This window comes from Oncorhynchus keta, chromosome 14 (genome assembly GCF_023373465.1).
Source record: "Oncorhynchus keta strain PuntledgeMale-10-30-2019 chromosome 14, Oket_V2, whole genome shotgun sequence".
NCBI classification, from domain to species: Eukaryota; Metazoa; Chordata; class Actinopteri; order Salmoniformes; family Salmonidae; genus Oncorhynchus; species Oncorhynchus keta.
The window spans coordinates 7,637,667-7,657,568 of record NC_068434.1 but is presented as its reverse complement, the minus strand read 5'-3'; the positions used below and the strand labels follow the sequence as shown (position 1 = coordinate 7,657,568).

The window sequence follows — 19,902 nt, the reverse complement described above, 5'->3', positions numbered from 1 at the left end:
CTATAAACAAACAGAAAGCACTGTAGTAAGTACTATAGTATTCTATAGTAAACTGTATAAACAAACAGAAGGCACTGTAGTAAGTACTATAGTATTCTATAGTAAACTGTATAAACAAACAGAAGGCACTGTAGTAAGTACTATAGTATTCTATAGTAAACTATAAACAAACAGAAGGCACTGTAGTAAGTACTATAGTATTCTATAGTAAACTGTATAAACAAACAGAAGGCACTGTAGTAAGTACTATAGTATTCTATAGTAAACTATAAACAAACAGAAGGCACTGTAGTAGGTGATATAGTATTCTATAGTAAACTGTATAAACAAACAGAAGGCACTGTAGTAAGTACTATAGTATTCTATAGTAAACTATAAACAAACAGAAGGCACTGTAGTAAGTACTATAGTATTCTATAGTAAACTATAAACAAACAGAAGGCACTGTAGTAAGTACTATAGTATTCTATAGTAAACTGTATAAACAAACAGAAGGCACTGTAGTAAGTACTATAGTATTCTATAGTAAACTATAAACAAACAGAAAGCACTGTAGTAAGTACTATAGTATTCTATAGTAAACTGTATAAACAAACAGAAGGCACTGTAGTAAGTACTATAGTATTCTATAGTAAACTATAAACAAACAGAAGGCACTGTAGTAAGTACTATAGTATTCTATAGTAAACTATAAACAAACAGAAGGCACTGTAGTAAGTACTATAGTATTCTATAGTAAACTATAAACAAACAGAAGGCACTGTAGTAAGTACTATAGTATTCTATAGTAAACTATAAACAAACAGAAGGCACTGTAGTAAGTACTATAGTATTCTATAGTAAACTGTATAAACAAACAGAAGGCACTGTAGTAAGTACTATAGTATTCTATAGTAAACTATAAACAAACAGAAAGCACTGTAGTAAGTACTATAGTATTCTATAGTAAACTGTATAAACAAACAGAAGGCACTGTAGTAAGTACTATAGTATTCTATAGTAAACTATAAACAAACAGAAAGCACTGTAGTAAGTACTATAGTATTCTATAGTAAACTATAAACAAACAGAAAGCACTGTAGTAAGTACTATAGTATTCTATAGTAAACTATAAACAAACAGAAGGCACTGTAGTAAGTACTACAGTATTCTATAGTAAACTATAAACAAACAGAAAGCACTGTAGTAAGTACTATAGTATTCTATAGTAAACTATAAACAAACAGAAGGCACTGTAGTAAGTACTACAGTATTCTATAGTAAACTATAAACAAACAGAAAGCACTGTAGTAAGTACTATAGTATTCTATAGTAAACTATAAACAAACAGAAGGCACTGTAGTAAGTACTATAGTATTCTATAGTAAACTATAAACAAACAGAAGGCACTGTAGTAAGTACTACAGTATTCTATAGTAAACTATAAACAAACAGAAAGCACTGTAGTAAGTACTATAGTATTCTATAGTAAACTATAAACAAACAGAAGGCACTGTAGTAAGTACTACAGTATTCTATAGTAAACTATAAACAAACAGAAAGCACTGTAGTAAGTACTACAGTATTCTATAGTAAACTGTATAAACAAACAGAAGGCACTGTAGTAAGTACTACAGTATTCTATAGTAAACTGTATAAACAAACAGAAGGCACTGTAGTAAGTACTATAGTATTCTATAGTAAACTATAAACAAACAGAAGGCACTGTAGTAAGTACTACAGTATTCTATAGTAAACTATAAACAAACAGAAGGCACTGTAGTAAGTACTATAGTATTCTATAGTAAACTGTATAAACAAACAGAAGGCACTGTAGTAAGTACTACAGTATTCTATAGTAAACTATAAACAAACAGAAGGCACTGTAGTAAGTACTACAGTATTCTATAGTAAACTATAAACAAACAGAAGGCACTGTAGTAAGTACTACAGTATTCTATAGTAAACTATAAACAAACAGAAGGCACTGTAGTAAGTACTACAGTATTCTATAGTAAACTATAAACAAACAGAAGGCACTGTAGTAAGTACTACAGTATTCTATAGTAAACTATAAACAAACAGAAGGCACTGTAGTAAGTACTATAGTATTCTATAGTAAACTATAAACAAACAGAGGGCACTGTAGTAAGTACTATAGTATTCTATAGTAAACTATAAACAAACAGAAAGCACTGTAGTAAGTACTATAATATTCTATAGTAAACTATAAACAAACAGAAGGCACTGTAGTAAGTACTACAGTATTCTATAGTAAACTATAAACAAACAGAAGGCACTGTAGTAAGTACTACAGTATTCTATAGTAAACTGTATAAACAAACAGAAGGCACTGTAGTAAGTACTACAGTATTCTATAGTAAACTATAAACAAACAGAAGGCACTGTAGTAAGTACTATAGTATTCTATAGTAAACTATAAACAAACAGAAGGCACTGTAGTAAGTACTACAGTATTCTATAGTAAACTATAAACAAACAGAAGGCACTGTAGTAAGTACTACAGTATTCTATAGTAAACTGTATAAACAAACAGAAGGCACTGTAGTAAGTACTACAGTATTCTATAGTAAACTGTATAAACAAATAGAAGGCACTGTAGTAAGTACTACAGTATTCTATAGTAAACTGTATAAACAAACAGACGACAGATGGTTGGTCACATCCCGTGTTGTGAAGTCTGTTCAACTCTCAAGAGTGACACTTTCCCAAGATCAGATTTCCCCAGTCATTTTTAGTCAGCCCCAGTTCCAGATGTATTGAAGCGTGTGCACACACAGCCACAAGCAACAATAGTTTGGTTTTTCTCAACGATTAACTCTTCCAATTGAGCAAGGAGAATTATATGGCCATTCCATTGAATGGCGACAACCTACTGTGAAGTTCAGAGTAAGTTAAGCTCACTGACTCCGGTGGGGACACATGCTGTAGGACCATTTACCTAGTGTCATATTGATGTACAGTTGATGTGGGAAGTTTACATACACCTCAGCCAAATACATTTAAACTCAGTTTTTTTTCACAATTCCTGACATTTAATCAGAGTAAAAAAATCCCTATTTTAGGTCAGTTAGGATCACCACTTTATTTTAAGAATGTGTAATGTCAGAATAATAGTAGAGAGAATGATTTATTTCAGCTTTTATTTCTTTCATCACATTCCCAGTGGGTCAGAAGTTTACATACACTCAATTAGTATTTGGTAGCATTGCCTTTACATTGTTTAACTTGTGTCAAACGTTTCAGGTAGCCTTCCACAAGCTTCCCACAATAAGTTGGGTGAATTTTTGGCCCATTCCTCCTGACAGAGCTGGTGTAACTGAGTCAGGTTTGTAGGCCTCCTTGCACGCACTCACTTTTTCAGTTCTGCCCACACATTTTCTATAGGATTGAGATCAGGGCTTTGTGATGGCCACTCCAATACCTTGACTTTGTTGTCCTTAAGCCATTTTGCCTCAACTTTGGCAGTATGCTTGGGGTCATTGTCTATTTGGAAGACCCATTTATGACCAAGCTTTAACTTCCTGACTGATGTCTTGGGATGTTGCTTCAATATATCCACATCATTTTCCATTCTCATGATGCCATCTATTTTGTGAAGTGAACCAGTCACTCCTGCAGCAAAGCACCCCCACAACATGATGCTGCCACCCTCATGCTTCATGGTTGGGATGGTGTTCTTTGGCTTGCAAGCCTCCCCCTTCTTCCTCCAAACATAAAGATGGTCATTAAGGCCAAACAGTTCTATTTTTGTTTCATCAGACCAGAGGACATTTCTCCAAAAAGTACGATCTTTGTCCCCATGTGCAGTTGCAGTCTGTTTTTTTTAATGGCGGTTTTGGAGCAGTGGCCTCTTCCTTGCTGAGCGGCCTTTAAGGTTATGTTGATATAGGACTCGTTTTACTCTGGATATAGATACTTTTGTACCTGTTTCCTCCAGCATCTTCACAAGGTCCTTTGCTGTTGTTCTGGGATTGATTTGCACTTTTCGCACCAAAGTACGTCCATCTCTAGGAGACAGAACGCGTCTCCTTCCTGAGCGGTATGACGGCTGCGTGGTCCCATGGTGTTTATACTTGCGTATTATTTTTTGTACAGATGAATGTGGTACCTTCACGCATTTGGAAATTGCTCCCAAGGATGAACCTGACGTGGAGGTCTACAATTTTTTTTCTGAGGTCTTGGTTGATTTCTTATGATTTTCCCAAAGAGGTACTGATTTTGAAGGTAGACCTTGAAATACATCCACAGGTACGCCTCCAATTGACTCGAAGCCTATCAGAAGCTTCTAAAGCCATGACATAATTTTCTGGAATTTTCCAAGCTGTTTAAAGGCACAGTCAACTTAGTGCATGAAAACTTCTGACCCACTGGAATTGTCATACACTGCATTATAAGTGAAACAATCTGTCTGTAAACTATTTTTTTTAATTTACTTGTGTCATACACAAAGTAGATGTCCTAAACGACTTGCCAAAACTATAGTTTGTTAACAAGAACTTTGTGGAGTGGTTGAAAACCGAGTTGTAATGACTCCAACCTAAGTGTATGTAAACTCCTGACTTCAACTGTAGGTAGAAGACCTTAAGTGCATACTTGTAATTGTACTAGAATGACCTTTGAACTTTATGTTAACTTGGTTGGTTTTCTCCTCACTCCCACAGGAGCATGTGTCTATCAGGGATCTCTGTTTGCGGTAAGCGTTTCCTTCCTTCCCACATCCCTTTTCATTTCATTATGTCTCTATTGTCTCCTTCTCTACTTCCGTCTCAGAATGATGACGTGGGGCACCGTTTCGCATTGGTGCTGATGCCTAAGATGTAGTGCCGATGCATTATCTATTACCGTGTATTAACTCATACATTACGTAGGAACGAGGTCATGTTTCTGAAGCAGGGTTACGGTGACGTTGTCTTCCTACTGTCTATCTACGGGGGAATGTTAATTAACCTGTCTAGGACAGGTAGTGTTTCTAAAGCAGGGTTACGGTGTCTTCCTATTGTCTATCTACGGGGGAATGTTGGGTTAACCTGTCTAGGACAGGTAGTGTTTCTAAAGCAGGGTTACGGTGACGTTGTCTTCCTACTGTCTATCTACGGGGGAATGTTAATTAACCTGTCTAGGACAGGTAGTGTTTCTAAAGCAGGGTGACGTTGTCTTCCTACTGTCTATCTACGGGGGAATGTTGGGTTAACCTGTCTAGGACAGGTAGTGTTTCTAAAGCAGGGTTACGGTGACGTTGTCTTCCTACTGTCTATCTACGGGGGAATGTTAATTAACCTGTCTAGGACAGGTAGTGTTTCTAAAGCAGGGTTACGGTGACGTTGTCTTCCTACTGTCTATCTACGGGGGAATGTTGGGTTAACCTGTCTAGGACAGGTAGTGTTTCTAAAGCAGGGTGACGTTGTCTTCCTACTGTCTATCTACGGGGGAATGTTAATTAACAGCTCACTGGATGGAATGTTGGGGGAGGGGGGTTCCGGTAACGTTGTCTTCCTACTGTCTATCTACGGGGGAATGTTAATTAACAGCTCACTGGATGGAATGTTGGGGGAGGGGGGTTCCGGTAACGTTGTCTTCCTACTGTCTATCTACGGGGGAATGTTAATTAACAGCTCACTGGATGGAATGTTGGGGGAGGGGGTTCCGGTAACGTTGTCTTCCTACTGTCTATCTACGGGGGAATGTTAATTAACAGCTCACTGGATGGAATGTTGGGGGAGGGGGGTTCCGGTAACGTTGTCTTCCTACTGTCTATCTACGGGGGAATGTTAATTAACAGCTCACTGGATGGAATGTTGGGGGAGGGGGTTCCGGTAACGTTGTCTTCCTACTGTCTATCTACGGGGAATGTTAATTAACAGCTCACTGGATGGAATGTTGGGGAGGGGGTTCCGGTAACGTTGTCTTCCTACTGTCTATCTACGGGGAATGTTAATTAACAGCTCACTGGATGGAATGTTGGGGGAGGGGGTTCCGGTAACGTTGTCTTCCTGTCTATCTACGGGGAATGTTAATTAACAGCTCACTGGATGGAATGTTGGGGGAGGGGGTTCCGGTAACGTTGTCTTCCTACTGTCTATCTACGGGGAATGTTAATTAACAGCTCACTGGATGGAATGTTGGGGGAGGGGGTTCCGGTAACGTTGTCTTCCTACTGTCTATCTACGGGGAATGTTAATTAACAGCTCACTGGATGGAATGTTGGGGGAGGGGGTTCCGGTAACGTTGTCTTCCTACTGTCTATCTACGGGGGAATGTTAATTAACAGCTCACTGGATGGAATGTTGGGGGAGGGGGTTCCGGTAACGTTGTCTTCCTACTGTCTATCTACGGGGAATGTTAATTAACAGCTCACTGGATGGAATGTTGGGGGAGGGGGTTCCGGTAACGTTGTCTTCCTACTGTCTATCTACGGGGAATGTTAATTAACAGCTCACTGGATGGAATGTTGGGGGAGGGGTTCCGGTAACGTTGTCTTCCTACTGTCTATCTACGGGGAATGTTAATTAACAGCTCACTGGATGGAATGTTGGGGGAGGGGGTTCCGGTAACGTTGTCTTCCTACTGTCTATCTACGGGGAATGTTAATTAACAGCTCACTGGATGGAATGTTGGGGGAGGGGGTTCCGGTAACGTTGTCTTCCTACTGTCTATCTACGGGGAATGTTAATTAACAGCTCACTGGATGGAATGTTGGGGGAGGGGGGTTCCGGTAACGTTGTCTTCCTACTGTCTATCTACGGGGGAATGTTAATTAACAGCTCACTGGATGGAATGTTGGGGGAGGGGGGTTCCGGTAACGTTGTCGTCCTACTATCTATCTACGGGGAATGTTAATTAACAGCTCACTGGATGGAATGTTGGGGGAGGGGGTTCCGGTAACGTTGTCTTCCTACTGTCTATCTACGGGGAATGTTAATTAACAGCTCACTGGATGGAATGTTGGGGGAGGGGGTTCCGGTAACGTTGTCTTCCTACTGTCTATCTACGGGGGAATGTTAATTAACAGCTCACTGGATGGAATGTTGGGGGAGGGGGGTTCCGGTAACGTTGTCTTCCTACTGTCTATCTACGGGGAATGTTAATTAACAGCTCACTGGATGGAATGTTGGGGGAGGGGGGTTCCGGTAACGTTGTCTTCCTACTGTCTATCTACGGGGGAATGTTAATTAACAGCTCACTGGATGGAATGTTGGGGGAGGGGGTTCCGTTTCACTCAACCGCTGTCTGAGATGTAGCTGGTTAATAATACATAGCTGCTGCTGACTTTGTGAATCATTAATAGTGAAGAGGATATGACTACTAGGTGTCCCAATTGGCACCCTATTCTCTACATAGTGCACTACCTTTCACTGGGGCCCATAGGGCTCTGGTCAAAAGGAGTGCACTAAATAGGGAGGGGGGTGTCATTTCGGTCGCAGACTAGATGGTTGTCTTCGAAATGGTTGCTTGTCTCCTACTACTGTTTATGAAGGAAGCTATGTGGATGTCTGAGCACTGCTGTAGCAGGTTAAGGAGGAAGCTATGTGGAGGTCTGAGCACTGTTGTAGAAGGTTATGAAGGGAGCTATGTGGATGTCTGAGCACTGATGTAGAAGGGTGTGAAGGAAGCTATGTGGATGTCTGAGCACTGTTATAGAAGGGTGTGAAGGGAGCTATGTGGATGTCTGAGCACTGATGTAGAAGGGTGTGAAGGGAGCTATGTGGATGTCTGAGCACTGATGTAGAAGGGTGTGAAGGAAGCTATGTGGATGTCTGAGCACTGATGTAGAAGGGTGTGAAGGGAGCTATGTGGATGTCTGAGCACTGTTGTAGAAGGTTATGAAGGGAGCTATGTGGATGTCTGAGCACTGTTGTAGAAGGTTATGAAGGGAGCTATGTGGATGTCTGAGCACTATTGTAGAAGGGTGTGAAGGGAGCTATGTGGAGGTCTGAGCACTGTTATAGAAGGGTGTGAAGGAAGCTATGTGGATGTCTGAGCACTGATGTAGAAGGGTGTGAAGGGAGCTATGTGGATGTCTGAGCACTGTTGTAGAAGGTTGTGAAGGAAACTATGTGGATGTCTGAGCACTGTTGTAGAAGGTTATGAAGGAAGCTATGTGGAGGTCTGAGCACTGATGTAGAAGGGTGTGTATGGAGCTATGTGGAGGTCTGCGCACTGTTATAGAAGGGTGTGAAGGGAGCTATGTGGAGGTCTGAGCACTGTTGTAGAAGGGTGTGAAGGGAGCTATGTGGAGGTCTGAGCACTGTTATAGAAGGGTGTGAAGGGAGCTATGTGGATGTCTGAGCACTGATGTAGAAGGTTATGAAGGGAGCTATGTGGATGTCTGAGCACTGATGTAGAAGGCTATGAAGGAAGATACAGAGCCTTCGGAAAGTATTCAGACCCCTTGACGTTTTCCACATTTTGTTACATTACAGACTTATTCTAAAATGGATTTAGAATAATAATATTTTTCTACACACAATACCCCATAATAACAAAGGCAAACCAGTTTTATTTAAATATTTAAAATGAAATAAAAACTGATATCACGTTTACGTAACTATTCAGACCCTTTACTCAGTACTTTGTTGAAGCACCTTTGGCAGCGATTACAGCATCGAGTCGTCTTGGGTTGGACGCTACAAGCTTGGCACACCTGTATTTGGGGAGTTTCTCCCATTCTTCTCTGCAGATCCTCTCAAGCTCTGTCAGGTTGGATGGGGAGTGTTGCTGCACAGCTATTTTCAGGTCTCTACGGAGATGTTTGATTGGGTTCAAGTCTAGGCTCTGGCTGGGCCACTCAAGGACATTCAGAGACTTGTCCCGAAGCCACTCCTGCGTTGTCTTGGCTCCTGCTGACAAACATCCCCACAGCATGATCCTGCCACCACCACCATGCTTCACCGTAGGGATGGTGCCAGGTTTCCTCCAGACGTGACACTTGGTATTCAGGCCGAAGAGTTAATACTGGTTTCATCGGACCAGAGAATCTTGTTTCTGTAACAGCTGCTAATTGGTGGGAAGAAGGTGAGGACCAATACGCAGCGTGGTACGTGTTCATCTTTTTAATAAAGTCAACTGAACACTGAAAAAACCCAGATCTGTGCCTCGACACAACACTGTCTAGGAGATCTACGGACAATTCCTTTATTTAACCAATGTTAGAATAAAGCTGTAACGTAACAAAATGTGGAAAAGGTCAAGGGGTCTGAATACTTTCCGAAGGCTCTGCATATGGATGTCTGAGCACTGTAGGAGAAGGTTATGGAGGAAGCTATGTGGATGTCTGAGCACTGTAGGAGAAAATCATGCAGACATCTGGTATTGATTTTGAAGCTAGAACTCTGCAGTGTAGGCCTACAAACTGGTATTGAAGCTAGAACTCTGCAGTGTAGGCCTACAAACTGGTATTGAAGCTAGAACTCTGCAGTGTAGGCCTACAAACACAAACTGGTATTGAAGCTAGAACTCTGCAGTGTAGGTCTACAAACTGGTATTGAAGCTAGAACTCTGCAGTGTAGGTCTACAAACTGGTATTGGAGCTAGAACTCTGCAGTGTAGGTCTACAAACTGGTATTGAAGCTAGAACTCTGCAGTGTAGACCTACAAACTGGTATTGAAGCTAGAACTCTGCAGTGTAGGTCTACAAACTGGTATTGAAGCTAGAACTCTGCAGTGGAGACCTACAAACTGGTATTGAAGCTAGAACTCTGCAGTGTAGGTCTACAAACTGGTATTGAAGCTAGAACTCTGCAGTGTAGGTCTACAAACTGGTACTGGAGCTAGAACTCTGCAGTGTAGACCTACAAACTGGTATTGAAGCTAGAACTCTGCAGTGTAGACCTACAAACTGGTATTGAAGCTAGAACTCTGCAGTGTAGGTCTACAAACTGGTATTGAAGCTAGAACTCTGCAGTGTAGACCTACAAACTGGTATTGAAGCTAGAACTCTGCAGTGTAGGTCTACAAACTGGTATTGAAGCTAGAACTCTGCAGTGTAGGTCTACAAACTGGTATTGAAGCTAGAACTCTGCAGTGTAGACCTACAAACTAAGCCATTACTTGTATTTTGTTCAATATCTAATCTGTAGATGTATTGTATGGATTGGTTGGCTTGCCTCTCTTTCATTCTGTATGTGTTGGTTCACGCTTGCTGATCATGTTGAATGTCTTTTCATCTGTGTGCTATGAATCACTTTGTGTTTAAACCAATCAAAATGTGTTGAATTTCTTATTTAACAAGATATTGTTAAGGTCGGTCTCGGCCGGTCTCGGTCAGTCTTGGTCAGTCTTGGACGGTCTCGGTCGGTCTGGGCCGGTCCATTGACATGTAGGGTCTTTGGTCTTTCAAAGTTTCAAACCTCATCAAACTAAGTGAAATACTACTTCTTACCTAGAATGGCAGAGAGAGTCAAGAGTGCTGTCTGGGTGAGAACAGGGGGAATGCTGTCTGGGTGAGAACAGGAGGAATGCTGTCCGGGTGAGAACAGGAGGAATGTTGTCTGGGTGAGAACAGGAGGAATGTTGTCTGGGTGAGAACAGGAGGAATGTTGTCTGGGTGAGAACAGGAGGAATGTTGTCCGGGTGAGAACAGGAGGAATGTAGTCTGGGTGAGAACAGGAGGAATGTTGTCTGGGTGAGAACAGGAGGAATGTTGTCTGGGTGAGAACAGGAGGAATGTTGTCCGGGTGAGAACAGGAGGAATGTAGTCTGGGTGAGAACAGGAGGAATGTTGTCCGGGTGAGAACAGGAGGAATGTTGTCCGGGTGAGAACAGGAGGAATGTTGTCCGGGTGAGAACAGGAGGAATGCTGTCCGGGTGAGAACAGGAGGAATGCTGTCTGGGTGAGAACAGGAGGAATGCTGTCCGGGTGAGAACAGGAGGAATGCTGTCTGGGTGAGAACAGGAGGAATGCTGTCGGGTGAGAACAGGAGGAATGCTGTCTGGGTGAGAACAGGAGGAATGCTGTCTGGGTGAGAACAGGAGGAATGCTGTCTGGGTGAGAACAGGAGGAATGCTGTCTGGGTGAGAACAGGAGGAATGCTGTCTGGGTGAGAACAGGAGGAATGCTGTCTGGGTGAGAACAGGAGGAATGTTGTCTGGGTGAGAACAGGAGGAATGTTGTCCGGGTGAGAACAGGAGGAATGCTTGTGAGAACAGGAGGAATGCCCGGGTGAGAACAGGAGGAATGCTGAATCTCCGGGTGAGAACAGGAGGAATGCTGTCTGGGTGAGAACAGGAGGAATGCTGTCCGGGTGAGAACAGGAGGAATGCTGTCTGGGTGAGAACAGGAGGAATGCTGTCTGGGTGAGAACAGGAGGAATGCTGTCTGGGTGAGAACAGGAGGAATGGTGTCTGTGCTCTGCGTTCTAGTCTTTACCCTGAAAACCTTCTGAGGAAAGATCCAACACCATTATTGCAAACAGTGTTTTTTTTTGGCCCAAACCCTGCTTTTCTCCCCTAAAACAACAGGTAATCTCTCTTGTTGAACACGGTTCTCAGAGGTAGTATTGTGGTTCCCTGGCGGCTTTTCACACAGGTTTAATGGCGATTGGCGGGTAATGACAAATTCCTGCTTCCCGCCACTGTGTGATCAACGTAATTACAGGAAAGGTTAGTGTAGAGCTGCAGAACAGAACAGCTCTCTCTCTCCTATCTTTCTCTCACTTCCGTTCTCTCTCTCTATTCTCTCTCTCTTTCTCTCTCTCTCTGTTCTCTCTTTCTCTGTTCTCTTTCTCTCTCTCACTCCCGTTCTCTCTCTATCTTTCAATCGCTCACTCATTAAATAAAGATATTTTTTTTGTATATATATATATATATATATATATTTTTTAAACTCACTCTCTCTGTCCTCCCATAAGCTTTAAGAAGACACAGAACACTGATTGGGAAAAAAAGTTAGTGGTGTGCAGTGGCACGGTACAGCCACCATATAATACATTAATAGGGGATGAGGAGGGAGTGATTGAAGGAAAGAGGGGTGGGAGACGAGGACAGAAGGAGAGAGAGAGAGGTGGGAGAGGAGGACAGAAGGAGAGAGAGAGAGGTGGGAGAGGAGGACAGAAGGAGAGAGAGAGAGGTGGGAGAGGAGGACAGAAGGAGAGAGAGAGAGGTGGGAGAGGAGGACAGAAGGAGAGAGAGAGAGGTGGGAGAGGAGGACAGAAGGAGAGAGAGAGAGGTGGGAGAGGAGGACAGAAGGAGAGAGAGAGAGGTGGGAGAGGAGGACAGAAGGAGAGAGAGGTGGGAGAGGAGGACAGAAGGAGAGAGAGAGAGGTGGGAGAGGAGGACAGAAGGAGAAGAGGGGTGGGAGAGGAGGAGAGGAAAGAGGGGTGGGAGAGGATGAGAGAAGGAGAGAGGTGGGAGAGGAGGACAGAAGGAAAGAGGGGTGGGAGAGGAGGACAGAAGGAGAGAGAGAGGTGGGAGAGGAGGACAGAAGGAAAGAGGGAGAGGAGGACAGAAGGAAAGAGGGTGGGAGAGGAGGACAGAAGGAAAGAGAGGGAGGGAGGACAGAGGAAAGGACAGGAGAGGAGACAGAAGGAGAGGGGTGGGAGAGGAGGACAGAAGGAAAGAGGGGTGGGAGAGGAGGACAGAAGGAAAGAGGGGTGGGAGAGGAGGACAGAAGGAAAGAGGTGGGAGAGGAGGACAGAAGGAGAGAGAGGTGGGAGAGGAGGACAGAAGGAGAGAGGGGTGGGAGAGGAGGACAGAAGGAGAGAGAGAGGGTGGGAGAGGAGGACAGAAGGAGGAGAGAGGGTGGGAGAGGAGGACAGAAGGAAGAGAGGTGGGAGAGGAGGACAGAAGGAGGGTGGGAGAGGAGGACAGAAGGAAAGAGGGGTGGGAGAGGAGGACAGAAGGAAAGAGGGGTGGGAGAGGAGGGAGAAGGAGAGAGGGTGGGAGAGGAGACAGAAGGAGAGAGGTGGGAGAGGAGGACAGAAGGAAAGAGGGGTGGGAGAGGAGGACAGAAGGAAGAGAGAGAGGTGGGAGAGGGAGGACAGAAGGAAAGGGGTGGGAGAGGAGGACAGAAGGAAAGAGGGGTGGGAGAGGAGGACAGAAGGAAATAGGGGTGGGATACGAGGACAGAAGGAAAGAGGGGTGGGAGAGGAGGACAGAAGGAAAGAGGGGTGGGAGAGGAGGACAGAAGGAAAGAGGGGTGGGATAGGAGGACAGAAGGAAAGAGGGGTGGGAGAGGAGGACAGAAGGAAAGAGGGGTGGGAGAGGAGGACAGAAGGAGAGAGAGGTGGGAGAGGAGGACAGAAGGAGAGGGGTGGGAGAGGAGGACAGAAGGAGAGAGAGGTGGGAGAGGAGGACAGAAGGAAAGAGAGGTGGGAGAGGAGGACAGAAGGAAAGAGGGGTGGGAGAGGAGGACAGAATGAAAGAGGGTGGGAGAGGAGGACAGAAGGAAAGAGGGTGGGAGAGGAGGACAGAAGGAAAGAGGGTGGGAGAGGAGGACAGAAGGAAAGAGGGTGGGAGAGGAGGACAGAAGGAAATATAATAATAATATAGAAGGAAAGAGAGGTGGGAGAGGAGGACAGAAGGAGAGGGGTGGGAGAGGAGGACAGAAGGAAAGAGAGGTGGGAGAGGAGGACAGAAGGAGAGAGAGGTGGGAGAGGAGGACAGAAGGAGAGAGAGGTGGGAGAGGAGGACAGAAGGAAAGAGAGGTGGGAGAGGAGGACAGAAGGAAAGAGGGGTGGGAGAGGAGGACAGAAGGAAAGAGGGGTGGGAGAGGATGACAGAAGGAGAGGGGTGGGAGAGGAGGACAGAAGGAAAGAGGGGTGGGAGAGGAGGACAGAAGGAAAGAGGGTGGGAGAGGAGGACAGAAGGAGAGGGGTGGGAGAGGAGGACAGAAGGAAAGAGGGGTGGGAGAGGAGGACAGAAGGAAAGAGGGTGGGAGAGGAGGACAGAAGGAAAGAGAGGTGGGAGAGGAGGACAGAAGGAGAGAGAGGTGGGAGAGGAGGACAGAAGGAAAGAGGGGTGGGAGAGGAGGACAGAAGGAAAGAGAGGTGGGAGAGGAGGACAGAAGGAGAGAGAGGTGGGAGAGGAGGACAGAAGGAAAGAGGGTGGGAGAGGAGGACAGAAGGAAAGAGGGGTGGGAGAGGAGGACAGAAGGAAAGAGGGTGGGAGAGGAGGACAGAAGGAAAGAGGGTGGGAGAGGAGGACAGAAGGAAAGAGGGTGGGAGAGGAGGACAGAAGGAGAGAGGTGGGAGAGGAGGACAGAAGGAAAGAGGGTGGGAGAGGAGGACAGAAGGAAAGAGAGGTGGGAGAGGAGGACAGAAGGAGAGAGAGGTGGGAGAGGAGGACAGAAGGAAAGAGGGGTGGGAGAGGAGGACAGAAGGAAAGAGGGTGGGAGAGGAGGACAGAAGGAGAGAGAGGTGGGAGAGGAGGACAGAAGGAAAGAGGGTGGGAGAGGAGGACAGAAGGAAAGAGGGGTGGGAGAGGAGGACAGAAGGAAAGAGGGTGGGAGAGGAGGACAGAAGGAAAGAGGGGTGGGAGAGGAGGACAGAAGGAAAGAGGGGTGGGAGAGGAGGACAGAAGGAGAGAGAGGTGGGAGAGGAGGACAGAAGGAAAGAGGGTGGGAGAGGAGGACAGAAGGAAAGAGGGGTGGGAGAGGAGGACAGAAGGAAAGAGGGGTGGGAGAGGAGGACAGAATGAGAGAGGTGGGAGAGGAGGACAGAAGGAAAGAGGGGTGGGAGAGGAGGACAGAAGGAAAGAGGGGTGGGAGAGGAGGACAGAAGGAAAGAGGGGTGGGAGAGGAGGACAGAAGGAAAGAGGGGTGGGAGAGGAGGACAGAATGAGAGAGGTGGGAGAGGAGGACAGAAGGAGAGGGGTGGGAGAGGAGGACAGAATGAGAGGGGTGGGAGAGGAGGACAGAAGGAAAGAGGGGTGGGAGAGGATGACAGAAGGAAAGAGGGGTGGGGAGAGGAGGACAGAAGGAAAGAGGGGTGGGAGAGGATGACAGAAGGAGAGAGGGGTGGGAGAGGAGGACAGAAGGAAAGAGGGTGGGAGAGGAGGACAGCAGGAGAGAGAGGTGGGAGAGGAGGACAGAAGGAGAGGGGTGGGAGAGGAGGACAGAAGTAAAAGAGGGTGGGATAGGAGGACAGAAGGAAAGAGGGGTGGGGAGAGGAGGACAGAAGGAAAGAGGGTGGGAGAGGAGGACAGAAGGAAAGAGAGGTGGGAGAGGAGGACAGAAGGAAAGAGGGTGGGATAGGAGGACAGAAGGAAAGAGAGGTGGGAGAGGAGGACAGAAGGAAAGAGGGTGGGAGAGGAGGACAGAAGGAAAGAGAGGTGGGAGAGGAGGACAGAAGGAAAGAGGGTGGGATAGGAGGACAGAAGGAAAGAGAGGTGGGAGAGGAGGACAGAAGGAAAGAGAGGTGGAGAGGAGGACAGAATGAAAGAGGGTGGGAGAGGAGGACAGAAGGAAAGAGGGTGGGAGAGGAGGACAGAATGAGAGAGGGTGGGAGAGGAGGACAGAAGGAAAGAGGGTGGGAGAGGAGGACAGAAGGAAAGAGGGGGGGAGAGGAGGACAGAAGGAAAGAGGGGGGGAGAGGAGGACAGAAGGAAAGAGGGTGGGAGAGGAGGACAGAAGGAAAGAGGGTGGGAGAGGAGGACAGAAGGAAAGAGGGTGGGAGAGGAGGACAGAAGGAAAGAGGGTGGGAGAGGAGGACAGAAGGAAAGAGGGGTGGGAGAGGAGGACAGAAGGAGAGAGGGTGGGAGAGGAGGACAGAAGGAAAGAGGGGTGGGAGAGGAGGACAGAAGGAAAGAGGGGTGGGAGAGGAGTCCAGAAGGAAAGAGGGTGGGAGAGGAGGACAGCAGGAAAGAGAGGTGGGAGAGGAGGACAGAAGGAGAGGGGTGGGAGAGGAGGACAGAAGTAAAGAGGGTGGGATAGGAGGACAGAAGGAAAGAGGGTGGGAGAGGAGGACAGAAGGAAAGAGGGTGGGAGAGGAGGACAGAAGGAAAGAGGGGTGGGAGAGGAGGACAGAAGGAAAGAGGGTGGGAGAGGAGGACAGAAGGAAAGGGGGTGGGAGAGGAGGACAGAAGGAAAGAGGGTGGGAGAGGAGGACAGAAGGAGAGAGGGTGGGAGAGGAGGACAGAAGGAAAGAGGGTGGGAGAGGAGGACAGAAGGAAAGAGGGTGGGAGAGGAGGACAGAAGGAGAGAGGTGGGAGAGGAGGACAGAATGAGAGAGGTGGGAGAGGAGGACAGAAGGAAAGAGGGTGGGAGAGGAGGACAGAATGAGAGAGGTGGGGAGAGGACAGAACGAAAGAGGGTGGGAGAGGAGGACAGAAGGAAAGAGGGGTGGGAGAGGAGGACAGAAGGAAAGAGGGGTGGGAGAGGAGGACAGAAGGAAAGAGGGGTGGGAGAGGAGGACAGAAGGAAAGAGGGGTGGGAGAGGAGGACAGAATGAGAGAGGTGGGAGAGGAGGACAGAAGGAAAGAGGGGTTGGAGAGGAGGACAGCAGGAAAGAGGGGTGGGAGAGGAGGACAGAATGAGAGAGGTGGGAGAGGAGGGCAGAAGGAGAGGGGTGGGAGAGGAGGACAGAAGGAAAGAGGGGTGGGAGAGGAGGACAGCAGGGAAGAGGGGTGGGAGAGGAGGACAGCAGGGAAGAGGGGTGGGAGAGGAGGACAGAAGGAAAGAGGGGTGGGAGAGGAGGACAGCAGGGAAGAGGGGTGGGAGAGGAGGACAGAAGGAAAGAGGGGTGGGAGAGGAGGACAGCAGGGAAGAGGGGTGGGAGAGGAGGACAGAAGGAGAGAGGTGGGAGAGGAGGACAGAAGGAGAGAGAGGTGGGAGAGGAGGACAGAAGGAAAGAGGGGTGGGAGAGGAGGACAGAAGGAAAGAGGGTGGGAGAGGAGGACAGCAGGGAAGAGGGGGGTGAGAGGAGGCCACAGGGAAGAGGTGTGGGCTCAATTTCGAGTCTCATAGCAAAGTATGTAAATAAGGTATTTCTGTTTTTTTTTTATTTTTTTTTAGAAATTTGCAAAAAATAAAAAATTAAAAACTGTTTTCACTTTGTCATTATGGGTTATTGTGTGTAGATAAGGATTTTTATTTTGTTTCATCCATTTTAGACTAAGGCTATAACGTAATAAAATGTGGACACTGGTAGTGTAGGAAGGACTATAGTATTTTATAGTAAACTGTAGTATTATTTTTTTTTTAATATGTGGGTTAAATGGTTGGGAGTATATAGGGGTGTTTCCCAGACATCAATGGAGATTCTTGGCCTAATCTGTTTCCAGGAAACCCACGGAGTTAATTGATTGGATAATTAAAAGTAGTATTTGCATCAGCTAAAGATAATATTACACATCTTATAAAGTATGTGTACGTAAAAAATAATGGCCTGGAGCAGGGTTATTGATCTCTGACCCTACAAGGTCCGAAGCCTGCTGTTTTTATCCTGTACCCGATTGTTAACTGCACCCCCTTGGTGTCCCAGGTCTAAATCAGTCCTTGATTAGAGGGGAATCACCCCCCTGGTGTCCCAGATCTAAATCAGTCCCTGATTAGAGGGGAATCACCACCCTGGTGTCCCAGGTCTAAATCAGGCCCTGATTAGAGGGGAATCACCCCCCTGGTGTCCCAGATCTAAATCAGGCCCTGATTAGAGGGGAATCACCCACCTGGTGACCCAGATCTACATCAGTCCCTGATTAGAGGGTTAATCACCCCCTGGTGTCCCAGGTCTAAATCAGGCCCTGATTAGAGGGGAATCACCCCCTGGTGTCCCAGGTCTAAATCAGGCCCTGATTAGAGGGGAATCACCCCCCTGGTGTCCCAGATCTAAATCAGGCCCTGATTAGAGGGGAATCACCCACCTGGTGACCCAGATCTACATCAGTCCCTGATTAGAGGGGAATCACCCACCTGGTGTCCCAGATCTAAATCAGTCCCTGATTAGAGGGGAATCACCCACCTGGTGTCCCAGGTCTAAATCAGTCCCTGATTAGAGGGGAATCACCCCCCTGGTGTCCCAGGTCTAAATCAGGCCCTGATTAGAGGGGAATCACCCCCCTGGTGTCCCAGGTCTAAATCAGGCCCTGATTAGAGGGGAATCACCCCCCTGGTGTCCCAGATCTAAATCAGGCCCTGATTAGAGGGGAATCACCCACCTGGTGTCCCAGGTCTAAATCAGTCCCTGATTAGAGGGTGAATCACCCCCCTGGTGTCCCAGGTCTAAATCAGGCCCTGATTAGAGGGGAATCACCCCCCTGGTGTCCCAGGTCTAAATCAGGCCCTGATTAGAGGGGAATCACCCCCCTGGTGTCCCAGGTCTAAATCAGTCCCTGATTAGAGGGTTAATCACCCCCCTGGTGTCCCAGGTCTAAATCAGGCCCTGATTAGAGGGGAATCACCCCCCTGGTGTCCCAGGTCTAAATCAGGCCCTGATTAGAGGGGAATCACCCCCCTGGTGTCCCAGATCTAAATCAGGCCCTGATTAGAGGGGAATCACCCCCCTGGTGTCCCAGATCTAAATCAGTCCCTGATGAGAGGGGAATCACCCCCCTGGTGTCCCAGATCTAAATCAGTCCCTGATTAGAGGGGAATCACCCACCTGGTGTCCCAGGTCTAAATCAGGCCCTGATTAGAGGGGAATCACCCCCCTGGTGTCCCAGGTCTAAATCAGGCCCTGATTAGAGGGGAATCACCCCCCTGGTGTCCCAGGTCTAAATCAGGCCCTGATTAGAGGGGAATCACCCCCCTGGTGTCCCAGGTCTAAATCAGTCCCTGATTAGAGGGGAATCACCCCCCTGGTGTCCCAGGTCTAAATCAGTCCCTGATTAGAGGGGAATCACCCACCTGGTGTCCCAGGTCTAAATCAGTCCCTGATTAGAGGGGAATCACCCCCTGGTGTCCCAGATCTAAATCAGTCCCTGATTAGAGGGGAATCACCCCCTGGTGTCCCAGATCTAAATCAGTCCCTGATTAGAGGGGAATCACCCACCTGGTGTCCCAGATCTAAATCAGTCCCTGTCCCTGGTTAGAGGGGAATCACCCACCTGGTGTCCCAGGTCTAAATCAGTCCCTGATTAGAGGTGATTGACCCACCTGGTGTCCCAGGTCTAAACCAGTCCCTGATTAAAGGGGAATCACCCACCTGGTGTCCCAGGTCTAAACCAGTCCCTGATTAAAGGGGAATCACCCCCTGGTGTCCCAGGTCTAAATCAGGCCCTGATTAGAGGGGAATCACCCCCTGGTGTCCCAGATCTAAATCAGGCCCTGATTAGAGGGGAATCACCCACCTGGTGTCCCAGGTCTAAATCAGTCCCTGATTAGAGGGGAATCACCCACCTGGTGTCCCAGGTCTAAATCAGTCCCTGATTAGAGGGGAATCACCCACCTGGTGTCCCAGGTCTAAATCAGTCCCTGATTAGAGGGGAATCACCCACCTGGTGTCCCAGGTCTAAACCAGTCCCTGATTAGAGGGGAATCACCCACCTGGTGTCCCAGGTCTAAATCAGTCCCTGATTAGAGGGGAATCACCCACCTGGTGTCCCAGGTCTAAATCAGTCCCTGATTAGAGGGGAATCACCCACCTGGTGTCCCAGATCTAAACCAGTCCCTGATTAGAGGGGAACAATGAAAAAACACATTGTAACTGGCTTGGAGGTCCAGAGTTGAGTTTGAGGGTTCTAGAAGGTATGTGAGACATGTTTATGTTTTGTTTTCTGCTCGGCTGTAAGTAAACATAGTGAACTGGAAATGGTGACTTCGGGCTCAACGCAGAACATTTCTGTTGCCGCCTTGTGTGTTTACCATTTCTTATTACTTATAATAATAATAATATATGCCATTTAGCAGACGCTTTTATCCAAAGCAACTTACAGTCATGTGTGCATACATTCTACGTATGGGTGGTCCCGGGGATCGAACCCACTACCCTGGCATTACAAGCGCCATGCTCTACCAACTGAGCTACAGAA

General features: G+C 46.9%; 1 protein-coding gene across 1 annotated transcript in view; it reads left to right on the top strand.

Moving 5' to 3' along the window:
* LOC118380010 (extracellular matrix organizing protein FRAS1-like) overlaps positions 1–19,902 on the top strand; it is a 423,703-nt gene that overhangs the window by 6,364 nt on the left and 397,437 nt on the right. Inside the window, 1 exon segment of the mRNA XM_052462665.1 lies at positions 4,665–4,696. Within this exon segment, the coding sequence (XP_052318625.1) occupies positions 4,665–4,696 (32 nt within the window).